Source organism: Macaca nemestrina, chromosome 5 (assembly GCF_043159975.1).
Source record: "Macaca nemestrina isolate mMacNem1 chromosome 5, mMacNem.hap1, whole genome shotgun sequence".
Classification (NCBI taxonomy): Eukaryota; Metazoa; Chordata; class Mammalia; order Primates; family Cercopithecidae; genus Macaca; species Macaca nemestrina.
Window position 1 is genome coordinate 36,966,151 of NC_092129.1, and position 20,222 is coordinate 36,986,372.

The 20,222-nt window shown below is 36.3% G+C and overlaps 1 protein-coding gene across 1 annotated transcript in view; it reads right to left on the bottom strand.

Annotated features, from left to right (window-relative positions):
• Window positions 1–1,544: 1,544 nt before the first annotated feature.
• The window catches only part of LOC105465619 (monooxygenase DBH like 1), a 103,682-nt gene continuing 85,004 nt past the window's right edge, over window positions 1,545–20,222 (bottom strand). Inside the window, exons 11-12 of the mRNA XM_011714147.2 lie at window positions 3,157–3,325; window positions 1,545–2,687 (exon numbers count right to left, since the gene is read on the bottom strand). Coding sequence (XP_011712449.2) covers window positions 2,523–2,687; window positions 3,157–3,325 — 334 coding nt within the window. The 3' untranslated portion in view covers window positions 1,545–2,522. The remainder of the gene's footprint in view (window positions 2,688–3,156; window positions 3,326–20,222) is intronic.

Below are 20,222 nucleotides of genomic sequence, written 5' to 3' on the forward strand. Positions count from 1 at the left end.
GATAGATAGATAGATAGATAGATAGATAGATAGATAGATAGATATTTTTCCAAACCATTTGAGAATAAGTTAATTTGGCAATATTTCTTCAAAATTCTTGAAATATGCAATGATTATTTCTGTCATTCCACTTATTATGACCTAAATATAAGAAAATACTTAGCGATATAAAAAAGTTTTAATTTCAAAGCTGTTAAATCAGCAATACTTATATTAGAAATTGAAATGACTTTGATACCCAATAGTGAGTTTAGCTGAGCGAATTATACATAGCCATTACATACTGCTTCCAAATGTCCTTTTGTTTGCCAACCATCATTGGCCTCTGGAGCCATTAGGACAAAGTCCAAAACTATTAATATGTTTACCTTTATTGACTACATACTCTTATCACTGCTAGGACTCCTTTGATTCTGCCTGAGCCCCCTTCAGAAAAAAAAAAAAAAATCACCTAGTATACCTTCAATTTCACATGGCACTGATGAATATTGGTTTCACCAGATATGTCTTCTCCACACTCCCTGAACCTAAGGATCCAACCAGGGACCATCGTACATGGAGACCCCATTCTCCCCGAAGTCTCGGGGACTTGTGCCTGACAGCCTAGGCGTCAGGAGATGCTATTTAATCCAGGAAAGCAATTAAAAGCCTCTCTGAAAAAAGTGTAATAAAAAACCTGGCTATTCAGGAAGGTGTGCTCAACATAAGATCAAACAACTTAGAATATAATCAGGATTCTATAGAACTTACAACAGATAACCTATCCTAATTTGAAACAGAGTCTAGTCCTTGAAATCACATGTATTCATGAGAATTTCCAGAAGAATAATGTCAACTTTCTTCTTAGTAACATCAGTGGAACAGATTCCCTGGCCTGGCTCCATAAATGTAAGATTCCAAAGCTATTTACCTTCTTCTAGCTGGTATGTTCACCTTGCTTACCAAGAACAAATATAATATTACAGAATATTTGTTCTTGGTAATAACAAATATAATATTACAGAATCTCAAGAGGAAATCATTTGACGTTGATACATCAAATTCAGAAATTCTGAAGTAAAAATCAACATAAAATTTCAAATAGGGAGTATTTGGAATTATATTTCTCATATAAATATTTGAATGGAAAATCATAGAATGTGAAATAGCACTTATAAAATAAAACAAAAAGAAATAAAGTAAATTCAAAAATATACCTCATAAATATTAAAAACATTTCATCAAATGTACAAGTTCTAAGAATCAAGAAGGAAATACTCTGAAACATATTTATTTAAAAGGCAATATGGTTTGTGTTGAAGACATTGTGGGGCAAAAAGGGCTTCAAAATGGAATGGAAAATGCAACATTCTTAATTGACTTTTACTGTCAATGCTAGGACTGAATCACTTACTTTTCTTAAGGAGTGTATAAAATACCACACAAAAATATCATTTCATTTAGTTTATTAACATGATCCAAACAGATTTAGCTTAAGAGATGAGGAGAGGACATAAAAAAAGATTTGACTGAGTTATATAAAGAAAACCAAAAGAGTGACAAGATTTTCAACTGCTGACGATTTTAAGTCATTTACTAACTAATATAAAAATAAATCTACAGTAGAACCATGACTTAAATGGAGACAGTATGTGGTACATGTGTCACCCAACAATCAGCAAGGAATATTCAGAGAACTTACACCCTTCTGGACTGGCTCACACGGTTTGTCTTTGACCTGGAACCTCATACAAGTCCCCTCACAGCACTGGGTTTGCAGTCAGCTACATTTTTTTCTCTTCAGCCTATAATCAGTTATTAATGCATACCATTTCTTTGTTTCCCACAGCCTCTTTCTTTTCAGATAGTGACAGAGTGCTAGGAAAAACTCATCTGGCCAGTACTAAACAGGGAAGGTGAAAAAAAGTACTTTAAGATGGGTGTGGGGTCATTTGGGGTACCAACAGACTCAGATAAACAAGGGAACCAGAGTGGGCATCAACAAAAAGCATTGAGGTAAGGGGCCCAGTGGTAGTTCACAGAAAAGACCAGAGCTGGACAATGTTAAAGACAGGAAGAACGGTGTTACACTTGAAAAGTCATACTAGAACAACAAGAAAGAAGAAGAAAACTGGAATGAACAGTAGTCCCTTTTATATTTTTTAAAAGGAAGGAAATTTTTAAAGAAATACAAAAGTCAAGTCAAAAAGTGAAATAGCAACAATAAGTATTTAAATAAAACAGAATGTAGTAGGAAATAAAGAACATTCCCACATGATGGCCCAATTTTTAAAAATGGTTATCTTAAGTCAGGCCAGTTTTATTTTATTGACCATGCATATGTAACATCAGATATTTCTATGAAAGATAAGAGAACCTGATTGATGCCTCTCGTGTAACATGGAAAGGAAAAAGGAAGGAGGGAAAAGGGGGAAGAAAAGTCTCCACACTCTTCATGCCCAAAGTGGGCACAGTCTTTAACCTGTACTTCAAATGACAGGTTCAGATCATAGAAAATATTGTCAAGTTCAGCAGAATTTTGATCACAAGCGCTTGGTGCTCAGCATGCAGCTGAGTAGCAGAAGGCACACAAGCAAGTTGATGGAGAAATCTCTGTGCAGGGAAGAGGAAGAAGACGTGCCACACACCAAAGGCTCTGCTTTATAGGGTCTTTCTATATCTGGAGGTAATGCTGTCATTCCTTGAATCTGAAAACGGAAGCACAAAGAATGCAAATGAACATCTGATTTAAAGCAGGGCAGTGACCAAGCACGCTCAGCTGCCCACACTTCTGCAGGGGATAAGGAGGCACGAGTGGTTACCAAAGGAGTCACACACTGGGGGAGTCAGAAACCTAGGATTTAGGAGGCAACGGAAAAGAGGACCAGGCATGCCTTTGGAAAAGAATACAAAGCAGGCTCTATTGCTTTTTGCAGCACTCATTCCAGCCTGTTCCTGCTCTATCCCAACCTTAGTTTTAGAACTAATGTATCTCTTGAAAGGGGGTAGAATGAGGAGTTTTCAGTCAACCCAAGTAATCACTGAACAAAAATTATCAGACATTAAAAGGCAACTGGACCCCTGCATTTATGGATATTTGTCTTCTCCTTAGGTTTTCCTGTAATAGATTCAGGTAAAATATGTCATCTGGGTTGTCAGAGGTTAAAAAGAGCTTACCGACCACTCGGCATTGTCTGTCTTGGAACATCTCACATTCACTGGCAGGCTGAGGACCAGCTTGTTGAAGGAGAGACCTTCCTTTTTAGTCCATTTAAACTTATTCATAGCATCCATGAAAGAAAGGTTTTTATATTGCTTGGGGCTTTTGATAATGAAAGGCCAGGTCCTGAATTTAAAAGACACAATTAGTCATATTCAGAACAAATGCATTACATGTTTCCTTTACTTTTCAGCATCCTAAAATAGATCTCACACTTACTCATTTTCATGCACATAGATAACCTAATGCAAAACGTTAATGAGCTCATCAGCGATTACTAGAAGAAATGTACCAAATAAAATCTTTCTAAAGAATGATTTTTTTTTTTTAGTACCAGACTGGCAATAATTTTATTTTTAATTTTATATTTTTAAATACAGATGGGGTCTCGCTATGTTGCCCAGGTTGGTCTGGAACTCCTGGGAGCAAACAACCCTGCCACCTCCATCACTCAAAGTGCTGGGATTATAGGTGTGAGCCACCATGCCCAGTCAAAGTTTAAACAAATAATTTTGTCTCAGAAAGCTTCTACGGAGCCTCACAATTCTACACTAATTTGGTTTGGTTCTAGTTAACAAATTAACTGGTAAGTATTCATTTCTAAAGAGTACAATGCTAGTGGTGTAATCAAGAAACCTGCACGTTCCTAAAAGACACTGTGAGAGATGGAAAGTTCAAATCCATACACTATAAAAGCCTGACCCCTGCTGGTTGCTCTGTTTTGGTTTCGATAAGCGAGAAGATAAATACAACAAAAAACGTGATGCAATCAATGTTTCGAAAATTGTACTCATTTCTCAAAAGAAGACATACATAAGGCCAAAAACATGAAAAAATGCTCCACATCACTAATAATCATCAGAAAAATGCAAATAAAAGCCAGAGTGAGATACCATCTCACCAGTCAGAAGGGCTATTATTAAAACGCAAAAAAAAAAAAAAAAAATTGATAGTGGCAAGGTTGCAGAGAAAAGACAATGCCTATACATTGTTGGTGAGGATATAAATTAGTTCAGTCAACTGTGGAAGTAGTTTGTAGATTTCTCAAAGAACTTAGAACAGAACTACCATTCAACCCAGCAATCCTATTACTAGCTATATATCCAAAGGAAAATAAATAGTTTTAATTGACCACATGCATTCATTCATATGTTCATCATAGCACTATTCAGAATAGCAAAGACATGGAATCAACCAAGGTGTCCATCAAAGGTGGACTGGATAAAGAAAATGTGGTATATATACACCATGGAATACTATGTAGCCACAAAAAAAGAGAGAAATCATGTCCTTTGCAGCAGCATGGATGCATCTGGAGGCCACCATCCTAAGTGAATTACACAGGAACAGAAAACCAAAAACCACTTGTTCTCACATAGAAGTGGGATCTAATCATTGAGTACACATAGACATAAAGATGGGAAAAACACACATTGGGAGCTACTAGAGAGAGAGAGAGAGAGGGAGACAAGAATTTAAAAACTACCTGTTGGGTGCTAGGCTCACTACCTGGGTGATGAAATCATTCATACCCCAAACCTCAGTTTCACACAGTATACCACTGTAACAAACCTGAACATGCATCCCTTGAACCTAAAATAAAAGTTGAAATTTTTAAAAGTACTGAGAAAAAAAAAATACTGTATATAGAATTACACTCAGCCTTCACCTGCCACTCAAAAAATCACATGCTCAATATCCAAGAAAGGAGAAAGAAATCACAACAATGATATGAGCAGACAGAAAAAGTGACAGAAAAAGTGAAGTGAAAAAGTGAAAGACGTGACTTGCTTGAAAAGATAGTTTTCAGGTGTTGTCTTTCATTAAATATAATATTATTGATTCCTGAAAAACAGAAAAATGTAAGTGTTGGCATATCACAAAATTTTACATTAATCCATGGACCTTGCAGGAAATTTTCATGGTGCCTAGGAAGTATTTGGCACCCATAACATCCCAAGATGTTCCAGTAATTTCTATAATTACCAAATAATCTCAGCTGAAAAACATACATTAATCTTCACAATTTTTAAGTTTATTTACGCCATTTCTCTCTCTCTTTATCTCTCTCTGACATACATAACCCACTCAGGCACATTGAATATCATCTTCTTAAGTAAATTAAACATTCTTTATTAATTTTTTGGAGTTACAAAGATAATTTTTAAGTCTAAATTTGAAATGTTTCTTCCATATCTAATCAGTGAGACAATGAGGAAAATAGGTAATATATGCAGATCTTTACATTTTTGGTAACTTCCTTTAATTAGAATGAATATATATCTTTGTTGAGTTTTTAAATGCATAATTTTATACAAAGACCTTAAAGCGAAGCCCCATAAAGTAAGAACAATCAGCATCACATTACATAAACATACCTAGCAACAACCTGAAATCTACAGCATTTGAAAATTAAACATATTGTGACAATTTTATAGAGATACAATCCAGAATTAGTATAAAGCAAAAACTTGACTTGAAAGAAGTTTTTATATTCGCATACAATGTCCTTTTAAACGCTCTAAAAGCTACAGCTATTGATGATTTTAAGTCAATTATTAAAAATGAAATTTACTTTTCAAAAAGATAAAATGCCTAATTTGAAAAAGAGAAAATCAATTTTATAATCAGAGAAATGCTAGGGGAAAATCATCAGTCTGTAACCATCTGAAACACCAACACCACAAGGTGGCACTACAGTCTATACTATGGTGCTTAGGCGGCCTAAAGCCTCTGGCGCCTGGCTGGTTAGAGTGAATAGTGTGACCATTATACACAGATGAAATCTTAAAAAGCTTTGTTGCTGTAATAATTTAGCAAATTGCCTATTACTGAGATTGCCCAACATAAAGTGACACAAGAGGTGTAACCCTATTTGCCGGTTTTTAGAACAGATACGTAGAAGGGCCAAGCCCAATGGCTCGTATGTTGGAGACACAATGACAGAGGCTGGGTGACCTGGGGATGTGGTCATCAACCTTTCTGAGATGGCATCTTTGTCTCATATTTATCATCTCCTTTCCACTCCTACTAACTTGGTTTAGGTCCGTGTTCTATAATAACTTTATACTAATAAACATCCTACTTGTCATCTCTAATCTTCTTAGCCTATCCTACACACTTCCAAATTATCTTCTAGAGAAAAGAGCAGACAGAAAAAGTGAATATTTATCCTGAATACTTTTTTTTTCAAAAAGACTAAGCTTTAAACCAGAAACAGGTAACCTTAAAGTAGCAAGTATTTCTGCTTTTACTGGGTTTGGGGATTAGTTAGAAATAATTGGGAATGTTACAGAAATAAAAAGTTACATTTCTTCATATCTTGTCAGTGTGTAAATGTCTATCCATACATACATGTAAATGAATGGTATTATATATATATTACTGTAGTTGATAAAAAACAGTGTTACTATTATGCTTTAATATTGATGGGTAATTTTCCTTTGTAAATTCCATCTAAACTCTGAGACATGTTTTTCTAAGAAGATAACAAAGTTCACTGCAATACACCATGGTAGAGTAATTTTTTTAATTTTTAAGTGAAACATAAAGCTATTTATTCTTATAAATTCAAACTGATCAACGGAAATTTTAAAAGTTTAATGATTTTTATACTTGGTCCCCCTGTTCTACATAAACTGAAAAGCAGATGGAGAAAGATAATCTGTGGTTACATTTCTTATCTGAGCCTCTCTGGAATCCTGTTTTAAAAGTTTTATTGCTAGTGTCTTTCTTAGGGTAGTGAAGGAGGAGGAAGGAAGAGAGATGGAAGATCTAACCAAGAAACAGTGTCCATATACTTATAGCTAAATGAACTATATCAGACTCTCCATCCATCAAGCAAGTAAACATGTGATCAAAAACTAGCAAAAGGAACAAAAATTCCATAACAGACTTCCACTTTTGGCCATGTTGAAGTAACTGACACTAACTTCCTGTAAAAATCTCAAAATTCAACAAACCATATGAAACAGCTGGTTTGGACATTGGAAAATGGCATAGAACTATGATCCCCCAAAGGAAGGAAAGAAATAAGGTGTTTGAATATTATGTTCATCCCAGCTTTCTGCCTAGAAGCATTCTCTGGACCAGAATGCAGGAAAGGCGATTTTGAAACAGAAAATGACAATCTCAATAAGTTAAGGAGATGAAAACCAGAGTTAAGGGAGTCTGAAGAAGCTTATGTATTCAAGGTAGACTATTGCAGAGGAAAAATCTGTATAAGGATCCTCTGAATCAGTAACTAAGCAATAAGTCAACTATATTTAGGGTAAAATGCACAAGACTGGGCAATGAACAACTAGAAGATTGTAACCTAAACAATTCCCAGAGCCTGTATAGAGTTAACAGACATTTGAGCTCAAACTAGCCAGAGTGGAATGTCTCTGTTGACTACACGGAGTAAACATCTGTTCTAGACTCACACTAACAAGGCTCTTTAAAGAAATAAAAACAACCTAGTACTAATTAACACAACATGCATACTGCCCTGTTGTCTATGCCTAGTCAAAAATTATTAAACACATCAACAAGTATGTAAATGTGAATCTAAACCAGAAGAAAAAATCAGTCAATACTCCAAGATCTTGAAATGACAGAGATTAAAGAATTAGCAGACAAGGATAACTAAAACTTAAAAAAAAAAAAAATTAACAAAACGTGCAAAACTTCTATATTAAAAACCACAAAAAAGTGCTTACAGAAATGAAAGAACAGTAAATAAGTGAAGAGGCATACCATGTTCATAGATTAGAAGACTCAATATTGTTAAGATATTGATTCTCTCAAATTGTCTAGAAATTCAGTATAATCCCAATCAAATACCAACAGGTCCTTTTTTAAAAATGAAATTGACAAGTTGATTTAAATATATGTATGAAAATAGAATAAACCTACGCTATCAAAATAATTTTGGGAAAAAATGACAAAGTTTTGGAGGCCTACATTTAAGACTTCCTATAAAACTATAATAATTAAATTTGGTTTTAGAGTAAGACTGAACATATACAGCAATGAAACAGAATAGAAAATCCAGAAAGAACCAATTTATGGACAAATGATTTTCCAGCTAATATTCCAAAGTAATTGAATAGTAAAAAGGTAGTTTTCTTTCATCAAATGGTTCTTGCACAACTTGATATCTATATGAAAAACAATGAACGTTGGATTTACCTCACACTACACACAAAAATGTGTTCAAAATGGATCCACCTAAATGTAAAAGCTAAAACTGTGAACTTTTCAGGGGGAAAAACAAGAGAAAGTCTTCCCTTGGGTAGGCAAAGATTTTTTAAGCAGGATATGAAAAGCACAAAACAAACCAAAAAATGATGAAACAAACTGCAATAAATACAGCTATAAAATGAAAGTCAAACCACAGACTGGGAGAAATGGTCTGTAAACATGCATCCAACAGAGAACTTACATCCAAAGTATAAAGAACTCTTACAACTCAATAATAAAGCAAGTAATTAAATTAACAATGAACAAAAATTCTAATAAACAATTAACAAGAAATACAAAGTTGTCCCTTGGTATCCATGGGGGACTGAGGATTGCAAAATCTGTGATGTTCAAGGCATTATATAAAATGGTGTAGTAGTTACATATAACCTATGCACATGCTCCCATCTACTTTAAATTATCTCCGGGTTACTTATAATACCTAACACAATGTAAATGCTATGTAGGTGGTTATTATGCTGTATTGTTAAGGAATGATGACAATAAAAATATTCTGTACATGTTCAATATAGATGGAATTTTTTCAAACTTTGTTTTATCTGAAGTTGGTTGAATCCATGGATGCAGAATCCATGTTCTGCATCTGAGAAAGCAGAGGGCTGACTGTATACACACACACACACACATATTTATTTATACACACACACATATATATACACATATATACACATATATATGTGGGTGTGTATATATATATAAAACTTTAGGACAATTCTCTGAGTGGCCCTGGACCAATCCGATCCATTCTCATTTTTGCCTGTAGTTTTCAAGAATAACTATAGGATGTGCTAGACATGCAAAAATCTTGAAATAGGAAGGGACTGATTTGGAATAGCCCAGGTTCTGTTCCAGTACCCCCAATAGGGTTTGAATGTTCATGTCCCTCCAAAACTCATGTTGAAATCTCATCTCCACTGCAGTGTATTAAGAGGTGGGGCCTTGAGGAAGTGATCAGGTCAAGAGGGTTCCATGCTCATGAATGGAATTAGTACCCTTACAAAAGAGGCTTGAGGGAACCTTCCAACTGTACCTTCTACCGGTGAGAACACAGCAAGAAGATGCCATCTTGGAGTGGAGAGCAAGCCCTCAGAAGACACTGAAACTGCTGGTGCCTTGATTTTGGACTTCCCCATCTCCACAACAATAAGCAAGAATTTCTGTAGTTTATAAATTACCCAGTTTATAAATTACCCAGTCAATTTATAAATTACCCAGTCTAAGCTATTTTGTTATCACACCCCAAGGTGACTAAGAGACTCCCCTGGAAACAGAGTGTTTCAATTGTTAATTGAATTACTTCAATGCTTTAGCCTTGAATCTCACATTGCCCCGGGATATAAAACCAAGAATGGGCTGCTTTTCAAGCTGCAATGCAACTGGGACATGTACAGTAGAGGTTCCATCTATTCCAGGCAGATTTCCTGAGCTTTGGAGAACTGGCTTACAATAAATTCTAGGATTCTGTTTGTTTTTGCGGCCTATGTGTAAGCAATAAACCCATTTAATGTAACTTGTTGTGTATAAGTACAATCTTTCTTACTGGACTCAGACAACCTGCACAGTGAACCTGCTTTACAATAACCAATAAACATGTGAAAGAGGCTCAATATCATTAGTCACAAGGAAAATGGAAAATAAAGCCGTAAGAAAATACCACCAATACACATTAAAATGGATAAAATGCAAAATACTGAAAATACAAAATGCTGCCAAGAATATTGAGTAACAGGAGTTCTTACACTTTACTGGTAAGAATGAAAAATAAATCATTTTAAGAACATTTTGAGAGTCTATAGAGTAAACATAAACTTAGCCAACAGTCTCTCAACTGGAATCTGCTTAAGCCTACCGAACTCCCGAGGGCAGGGTTGACCAGCACCACAGCTGCCTGCTGTCTAAGCTGTTTGAGCTCCTTGGGAGAGGAGCAGCAGCCAGCGCTGGGACTTGCAACTGCCTAACATACTAAGCTCTCTGGGTGGGGGAAGGGCGACATCCATCTCTATAGCTCCAGGCTGTACTTTTCCCCTGCTGGAGCCAGAGAGGCTGGATGGCTTGGTCACAAGATTCGTCACCCACAGCCCCACACACTCTGTGGCAGTTTTCCGCCAGAATGCCTCTTCAGACTTGACCCTGACCCGTCCTTCCTCACTGGGTGGGGCTTCCCTGGAGGAACTCCAATGACTCCAACTGGAGGCTCAGGGACAGAAGCTGGATCTCCCTAGCCCTGAGCCCCTAGCAGGAGGGGTGGCCGCAGTCCCTGTGGACCAGCAGACTTAGCCTTTCCTCCTGGTAGCTCTGAGGAATCCAGGCAGCCCAGATGAGTGGGTTTTCTCCCAGCAAGGCACACCCCCTCCACCCAGGGACAAAGTGCTTTGTTAAATGAGTCCTGTTCCCTGTGCCACCCAAATGGGTGAGAACCTCCAACAGGGGTTGTCAGACACCCTGTACAGGCGTAATCCTACTGGCATCAGGTTGGTGCTCCTTAAGGTCAGAGGTCCCAGAAAAAGGAGCAGGCACTCATCTTTGCTGTTCTCTAGCCTCCTTGAATGACATCTCCAGGTGTGGGAGTAAATCAGATGAATAGGGCCTGAAGTGAACCCCCAGCAAACTGCAGCAGCCCTATAGAAGAGGGACCTGACTGTTGAAAGAAAAACAAGCAGGAAACAACAACAGCAGCATCAACGACAACAAAAAAAGCACCCACAAAAATCCCATCCAAGGGTCTGCAACCTCGAAGACCAGAACTAGACAAACTCATGAAGATGAGAAAGATTCAATGAAAAAATGCTGAAAATCCAAAAGGCCAGAGTGCCTCTTCTCCACTAAATGATTGCAACATCTCTCCATCAAGGGCGCAGAAATGGATGGAGGATCAGATGGATGAATTGACAGAAGTAGGCTTCAGAAGATGGGTAATACAAACTATGCTGAACTAAAGGAGTATGTTCTAACCCAATGCAAAGAAGCTAAGAACCTTAGTAAAAGGCTGAGGAGCTGCTAACAAGAATAATCAGTTTAGAGAGGAACATAAATGACCTGATGAAGCTGAAAAACACAGCACGAGAATTTCGTGAAGCATACACAAGTATCAACAGTCAAATCAACCAAGCAGAAGAAAAGATATCAGAATTTGAAGACCACCTTGCTGAAAAAAGGCATGCAGAGAAGACTAGAGAAAAAAGAATGAAAAGGAATGAACAAAGCATCCAAGAAATATAAGACTTCATAAAAAGACCTAACCTATGACTCATTGGAGTTCCAGAAGGAGATGGGGAAAATGGAAACAAGCTGGAAAACATGCTTCAGGATATTATCCAGGAGAACTTCCCCAACCTAAAAGACAGGTCAACATGCAAATCAGGAAATACAGAGAACACCATTAAGATACTCCACGAGAAGATCAACCCCAAGACACATAATCATCAGATCCTCCAAGGTCAAAATGGAGGACAAACTGTTAAGGGCAGCCAGAGAGAAAGGCCAGGTCACCTACAAAGGGAAGCCCATCCGACTAACAGTGGACCTCTCAGCAGAAACTCTAAAGCCAGAAGAGATTGGGGGCCAATATTCAATATTCTTAAAGAAAAGAATTTTCAACCAAGAATTTCATATCCAGCCAAACTAAGCTTCATAAGTGAAGGAGAAATAAAATATTTTTTAGATAAGCAAATGCTGAGGGATTTTGATACCACCAGGCCTGCCCTGGAAAGCTCCTGAAAGAAGCACTAAATATGGAAAGGAAAAACTGGTACCAGCTACAGCGAAAACATACCAAATTGTAAAGACCAATGACACTATGAAGAAATTGCATCAACTAGTGTGTGGAATCACCAAATGACAGCATGATGATAGGATCAAATTCACACATAACAATACTAACCTTAAATGTAAATGGGCTAAAGGCCCCAATTAAAAGACACTGATTGGCAAATTGGATAGAGTCAAGACCCTTTATTAGCGTGCTGTATTCAGGAGATGCATCTCACATGCAAAGACACACATAGGCTCAAAATAAAGCGATGGAAGAAAATTTACCAAGCAAATTGAAAGAAAAAAAAAAAAGCAGTGGTTGCAATCCTAGTCTCTGACAAAATAGACTTTAGACCAACAAAGATAAAAAAAGACAAAGAAGGGCATTACATAATGGTAAGGGGAACAATTCAACAAGAAGAGTTAACTATTCTAAATACATATGCACGCAATTCAGGAGCACACAGATTCATAAAACAAGTTCTTAGAGCCCTACGAAGAGACTTAGACTCCCACACAACAATAATGGCAGACTTTAACGTCCCACTGTCAGTATTAGACAGAACAACAAGACAGAAAATTAACAAGGATATTCAGGACTTGAAATCAGCACTGGATCAAGTGGATCTAGTAGACATCTACTGAACTGTCTACCTGAAATCAACAGACTATACATCCTTCTCAGTGCCACATGGCACTTATTCTAAAATCGACCACATAATTGGATGTAAAACACTTTTCAGCAAATGCAAAAGAACTGAAATCATTAAACAAACAGTCTCTCAGATCATAGTGCAATCAAATTAGAACTCAGGATTAAGAAACTCATTCAAAACCGTACAATTAATGGAAATCAAACAACCCGGTCCTGAATGACTCCTGGGTAAATAATGAAATTAAGACAGAAATCAAAAAGTTCTTTGAAACCAATGAGAACCAAGAGACAACATACCAGAATTTCTGGGACCCAGCTAAAGCAGTGTTAAGAGGGAAATTTATAGCACTAAATGCCCACATCAGAAAGCTAGAAAGATCTCAAATCAACACCTTAACATCACAGTTAAAAGAGATAGAGAGGCAAGAGAAAATTAATCCAAAAGCTAGCAGAAGACAAGAAGTAACTAAAATCAGAAAAGAACTGGTGGAGATAGAGACAAGAAAAATTCTCCAAAAAAATCAATGAATCCGGGAAGTGGTTTTTTGGAAAAAAAAAAATAACAAAATAGATAGACCACTAGCTAGATAATAAAGAAGAAAAGAGAGAAGAATCAAATAGACACAATAAAAAATGACGAAGAGGATGTCACCACTGACCCCACAGAAATACAAACTACCATCAGAGAATATAAACACCTCTATGCAAAAAAACTAGAACATCTAGAATAAATGGGTAAGTTCCTGGACACATACACCTTCCCAAGACTAAACCAGGAAGAAGTCAAATCCCTGAATAGACTAATAACAAGTTCTGAAATTGAGGCAGTAATTAATAGTCTACTAACCAAAAAAATCCCATGACCAGATGGATCCACAGCTGAATTCTACCAGAAATACAGAGAGGAACTGTTACCATTCCTTCTGAAACTATTCCAAACAATTGAAAAAGAGGGACTCCTCCCTAACTCATTTTATGAAGCCAGCATCTTCTTGATACCAAAACTGGGAGGAGATGCAACAAAAAAGAAAACTTCAGGACAATATTCCTTACGAATATCAATGTGAAAATCCTCAATAAAATACCGGCAAACCAAATCCAGCAGCACATCAAAAAACTTATCCACTACAGTCAAGTCAGCTTCATCCCTGGGATACAAGGCAGGTTAAACCCATGCAAATCAATAAACATAATCCATCACATAAACAGAATTAAAGGCAAATACCACATCTCAATAGATGTACAAAAGGCCTTTGATAAAATTCAACATCCCTTCATGTTGAAAACTCTCAGTAAACAAGATATTGATGGAAATATCTCAAAATAATAAGAGCTATTTATGTCAATGCCACAGCCAATATCATATTGAATGGGCAAAAGCCGGAAGTACTCCCTTTGAAAACTGGTACAAGACAAGCATGCCCTCTCTCACCACTCCTATTCAACAGAGTATTCGATATTTTGGCCAGGGCAATCAGGCAATAGAAAGAAACAAAGGATATTTGAATAGGAAGGGAAGAAGTCAAATTATCTCTGTTTGCAGATGACATAATTTCATATTTAGAAAACCCCATCATCTCAGCCCCAAGACTTCTTAAACTGATAAGCAACTTCAGCAAAGTCTCAGGATACAAAATCAATGTGCAAAAATCACAAGTATTCCTTTACAGCAACAATAGACAAGCAGAGAGCCAAATCATGAATTAACTTCCATTCACAATCGCTACAAACAGAATAAAATACCTAGGAATACAGCTAACAAGGGATGTGAAGGACCTCTTTAAGGAGAACTACAAACCACTGCTCAAGGAAATAAAAGAGGACAAAAATAAATGGAAAATCACTCCATTTTCATGGATAGGAAGAATCAATATCATGAAAATGGTCATACTGCCCAACATAATTTATAGATTCAATGCTATTCCCATCAAACTACCACTGACATTCTTCACAGAATTAGCAGCAACTATTTTAAATATCTATGTAATCAAAGAGGACCCTGTATAGCTAAGACAATCCTAAGCAAAAAGAACAAAGCTGGAGGCATCACACTACCTGACTTCAAACTATACTACAAGGCTACAGTAACCAAAACAGCATGGTACTGGTGCAAAAACAGATATACAGACCAATGGAGCAGAACAGAGACCTCAGCAATAACACCAAACATCTACAACCATTAACAAACTTGACAAAAACAAGCAATGGGGAAAGGATCTCCTATTCACTAAATGGTGCTGGGAAAGCTGCTTAGCCATATGCTGAAAACTGAAACTGAACTCCTTCCTTACATCTTATACAAAAATTAACTCAAGATGGTTTAAAGACTTAAGTGTAAAACTGCAAACCATAGAAACCCTACAAGAAAACCTAGGCAATACCATTCAGGACACAGACATGGGCAAAGACTTCATGACAAAAATGCCAAAAGCAATTGCAACAAAAGCCAAAATTGACAAATGGGATCTAATTCAACTAAAGAGCTTCTGCACAGCAAAAGAAACTATCATCAGAGCAAAGAGACAACCCACAGAATAGCAGAAAATTTTTGCAATCTACTCATCCAACAAAGGTCTAATATCCAGAACTTACAGGAAACTTAAACAAATTTACAAGAAAAAAAATCCCATCGAGAAGTCAGCAAAGGATATGAACAGACACTTCTCAAAAGAAGACATTTATGTGGCCAAAAAACATGAAAAAAACTCAACATCACTAATCATCAGAGAAATGCAAATCAAAACCACAATGAGATACCATCTCATTCCAGTCAGAATGGCACTTATTAAAAAGTCAGGAAACAACAGATGCTGGTGAATCTGTGGAGAAATAGGAAAACTTTTACACTGTTGGTGGGAATGTAAATTATTTCCACCACTGTGGAAGACAGTATGACAATTCTTCAAGGATCTAGAACCAGAAATACCATTTGACCCAGCAATATCCCATTCTTGGTATATACCCAAAAGAATATAAACCATTCTACTATAAAGACACATGCACTTGTATGTTTATTGCAACACTATTTACAATAGCAAAGCCATGGAACCAACTCAAATGCCCATCAATAATAGACTGGACACAGACAATGTGGTACATACACACTATGGAATACTATGCTGCCACAAAAAGGAATGAGATCATGTCCTTTGAAGGGACATGGGTGAAGATGGAAGCCAATGTCCTCAGCAAACTGACACAGGAACAGAAAACCAAACACCACATACTCTCACTCTTAAGTGGGAGTTGAACAATGAGAACACATGGACACAGAGAGAGGAACAACATACACTGGGGTCTGTTGGGGGATGGGGGGTGAGGGGAGGGAATTTAGAGGATGGGTCAATAGGTGCAGCAAACCACCATGGCACTCATATTCCTATGTAACAAAACTGCACATTCTGCACATGTATCCCGTTTTTTGTTTGTCTGTTTTTAGAATAAATAGGTAAATAAGAACACTTTGTGTTCCAGGAAAACTTAATTCAGATGCTCAACACTAAAGTGTATTCAGTTTGACTTATGAATCCTACAGGTAAAGGAAAAATTATTCCATTGGTCCAGAGAGATCTCCCAAGGGAAAGAAATATGACCCCAAAATATTATATCCAGCCAAACTGCTGTCCAAATAAAAGCGTAGACATTCCCACATGTGAAAGAACTTGAGGCATAAGGCACTCAGAAGCGCTTACTGATTAAACAACTTGAAGATAAAATTCTAATGACTCAAATTTAAAAACTCGTTAATGTAGAAATCATAAAAATTAGGGTTATCATTGAATCGATTTATACATACAAGTCATGTTAAATATTCTGGGAATTACAGTTTCATAATTAAGTGTAAACATTAAAAATCTTGACAATATAGTAATCATAATATAAATAATAAATATTTGGTGGTATAGAAAGCAGAAGTGGGAAAAATGTGAAAGTATAAACATCTTCATCTTTCATGACCTAAAATTGAAACATAGAGTGAATCTAACAACTTGACAAAACCTATTTTGTCAACATTTGCAATCCTCTTTATAAAATATTATTTCTTGTGGTTAAAACACCACCAACAACATTTATTTGAACTTCAGCAAATGTTCAGTTTTACTTTAGTTTCTTTCTGATAAGTTAAAACAAAATTAAAATTCAATGGTTTTTAAAAATTACTGCACAAATTATAATCTTGTAACAGTATTTAATCAATTCATTTTATATAAATATACACATATTAAGATGTCTAGCATAACATTCAATCAACATGTTAGCAATGTTCATTTTGAGTAGAATTTGAGGTGGTTGCTTTTGCCTTCTTTGTAACAACTTGTTCTGCATTACCTGAACTCTTTGTAATAAGCATGTGTGAGTTTTAAATAGTAAAAACACAAAGTGATTTTTCCTGCACAGAGGAAGAGAAACAGCTATGGATGCTTTTTTAGGAACAGAACCAATAACACAGGAAATTTCCATTACTTATATCTCACCAGACCTGCATATTCAGTCTTGATTTATGGTACGACAGGGAATACACAATTTATCTAAACTCATTATCTATTTTGTTATTTGATCTTTGTGAGTTTTTTGTTTTTCCCTAAGACTTGCCAGATCTGTAGGAGGCAGACAGAAATAGCACCCCCGAGAACAGACAATAAAATTGAGACAAGACGTAGTTGTCTCATGTTTTCTATCAATCCTTCCTAGGATTGCTATAGAATGTTTAAAATAAATTATAGAACCTGATTAATCATTATATGAAAAGCACAGAATAGAAGATTTTTGTTCATGTTATATGATATTCCTTTTTAGTACTGTATGCTGAATACCAATTGGTGATATTCTTTTAAGCAAAACAGAAAAGAAAGCACCTAAGCCATTTTTCATTCTGATTTTTGAGCCAGCACCTTGTTAGTTTGGCCTTCACTATCATTTATGTCACTGCGGTGATGAACTAGATTTGAGTGTCTAATCTAAAGTCGAAACATGTATTTTTAAATAGAGGCTCTTTTTTGCTCATAATTTTGAGGAATAAATTTAACCATGAAGTTAAATGGGTTTTGTCCTTTTTTTTTTTTTTTTGGCACTGGAGAATGACATCTCAAAACTAGCCTTATTCTGTAAAGCAATTCTTCCTGTCTTTCCAAATGATGAAAACCCAACTTGAGTATTTCCTGAGGGAGACCAAAGTTACGGACACTGGCAGAGCCCATTGGGAAACAGGAGCTGAGCATTTTTAGAGGCTTCGTACCATTTAAACTTAAAAAAAAAATAAAATAGGCCATAGAATGCATTTCAATCATCTTGCAAACATACAGCTTTTAATATCCTTTTGTTTTTAACATTCTCTCAAATTAACCATCGATTAGAAAATTTCCATTCAATATGTAAAACATATTCTAAATGAGAAAAAGACTACTCAAAGCTAAGTAAGGAACAATATAACATCAATATTTGAGGACCAAGATTATATCCTAGTGTTTTTAAAATGATATTTTATGTGATGCTTGGATTTTTGTTGTTTTAATTTGTTTCAATATGTAATTATTTATTTGTTATATATTTATGTATATTAATACATTGACCTATATGTTCATATTGTATGGAGAGAAAGAGATCAGAGACTACATGCAAACCCCACTCTCCCTTTTATTATGTACTATATAGTGTTGAATAATTTCTTAATCTCTTGGTTTCTATTTCCTCCCCTATAAAGCTGGCATTACATGTCTTGCTCTACCTGTTGGAATTGTGTAAAAATGAATTAAATAAAATCATGCATACGAAAATACTTTAGTAAACTATAAACCAATTTATATAAGCATTTTGTTATTTGTATATCTAATAGGCATTTCTTCCAGTGGTTATTTTGTTGTTTGCATAAAAATCCAGTAAAACCTATCTATGAATGATAAATTTAATTCAAAAAGAGAGGTGAGTCTCAGTTCATAATTTATAATCCTGTAATATGTAGGCACAAAAACTTGATCATATTTCTATTCTCCTTCATCATCTGCATTTTACCATATCCTCACTGAATGTTTTTTCACTCTCTCCTTAAATACATGTCTCAAAACTCTATGTATGGCCAGGCACGGTGGCTCAGGCCTGTAATCCCAGCACTCTGGGAGGCTGAAGCAGGCGGATCACCTGAGGTCAGGAGTTCGAGACCAGCCTGCCCAAAATGGCAAAACCCTGTCTCTACTAAAACTACAAAATATTAGCTGGGCATGGTGACAAGCACCTGTAATCCCAGCTACTCAGAAGGCTGAGGCAGGAGAATCACTTGAACCCAGGAGGTGGAGGTTGCAGTGAGCTGAGATCACATCACTGCACTCCAGCCTGGGCAACAAGAGTAAAACTCTGTCTCAATAAAAACAAAAACAAAACCAAAAAAACCTCTATGTGTATATTTTCTCTAATTACGTAATTACATCAGTACCTTTCATTTTGAAAAGTAATGATCATTAGAAAATTCTTCTTTATATTAAAACAAATTCAGCCACCTCCAAATTTCCACCAGTCATTCTAATTCTTCTCACTGACATCAGTAAGAATAGATACATCAACCTTAATATATCCAAAACAGAATTCTCAATATCATCCTCAGGCTTGTTCCCCTAACGCCATTCACACTCTACTCTGTCCTTCACTGCCTCCCTGAGATGCCATTGATCAGCAAGCCTGTGGGTGCTCCTTTGAAAAGGTAACCAGAATGGAACGTGTCTAATCAGCTCAGTGTCACCACCTTGGCACAAGTGACCTTCATCCCTCAACTAGACAATCACAATAGTTTCCTGATTGATATTCCTTCCAGTCTAGCCCTCTTAGAGTCCTTTCTCAACATAGTAGCCAAATTGACTTTATTTATATCCTTTAATTGCTTCCCTTTGCACTTAAAGCCCCAAGGCCTTATGTTGCCCATAAAGTCCTAAATAATCTGGTCCCACCTGTTCTCATGTGTCCTCACTTATTCTTTACCATACTTCACCCTTCTCCAGACAAATGCACCCTCTTGCTGCTCCACAAACATGGTAGTTTCAGACTAACCACAGGGTCATGGGTCATTACACTGGCTCTTTCCTTTGCAGTATTTGCATATCTCTATAGCTGGCTCCTTATCATGGAGGTCACTGCTCAGATATCATCAACCCAGAGAGGCTTTCTTTATCCTATTGACAACAGCTACATACTTCCTTCACTGTTTTGTCTTCATAACATCTATTACTATTTAAAATATCATATTTATTTTTTTGTTTATTACCTCTCCCTCACTCCAGAATATAATCTCAAGAGGGCAGGGATAATATGAATCTTGTTTATTATATCTTAAATAGCTCCTATAATTGTACCTAAAGAGTACAATTGTACCTAAAGAGTTAACATAAT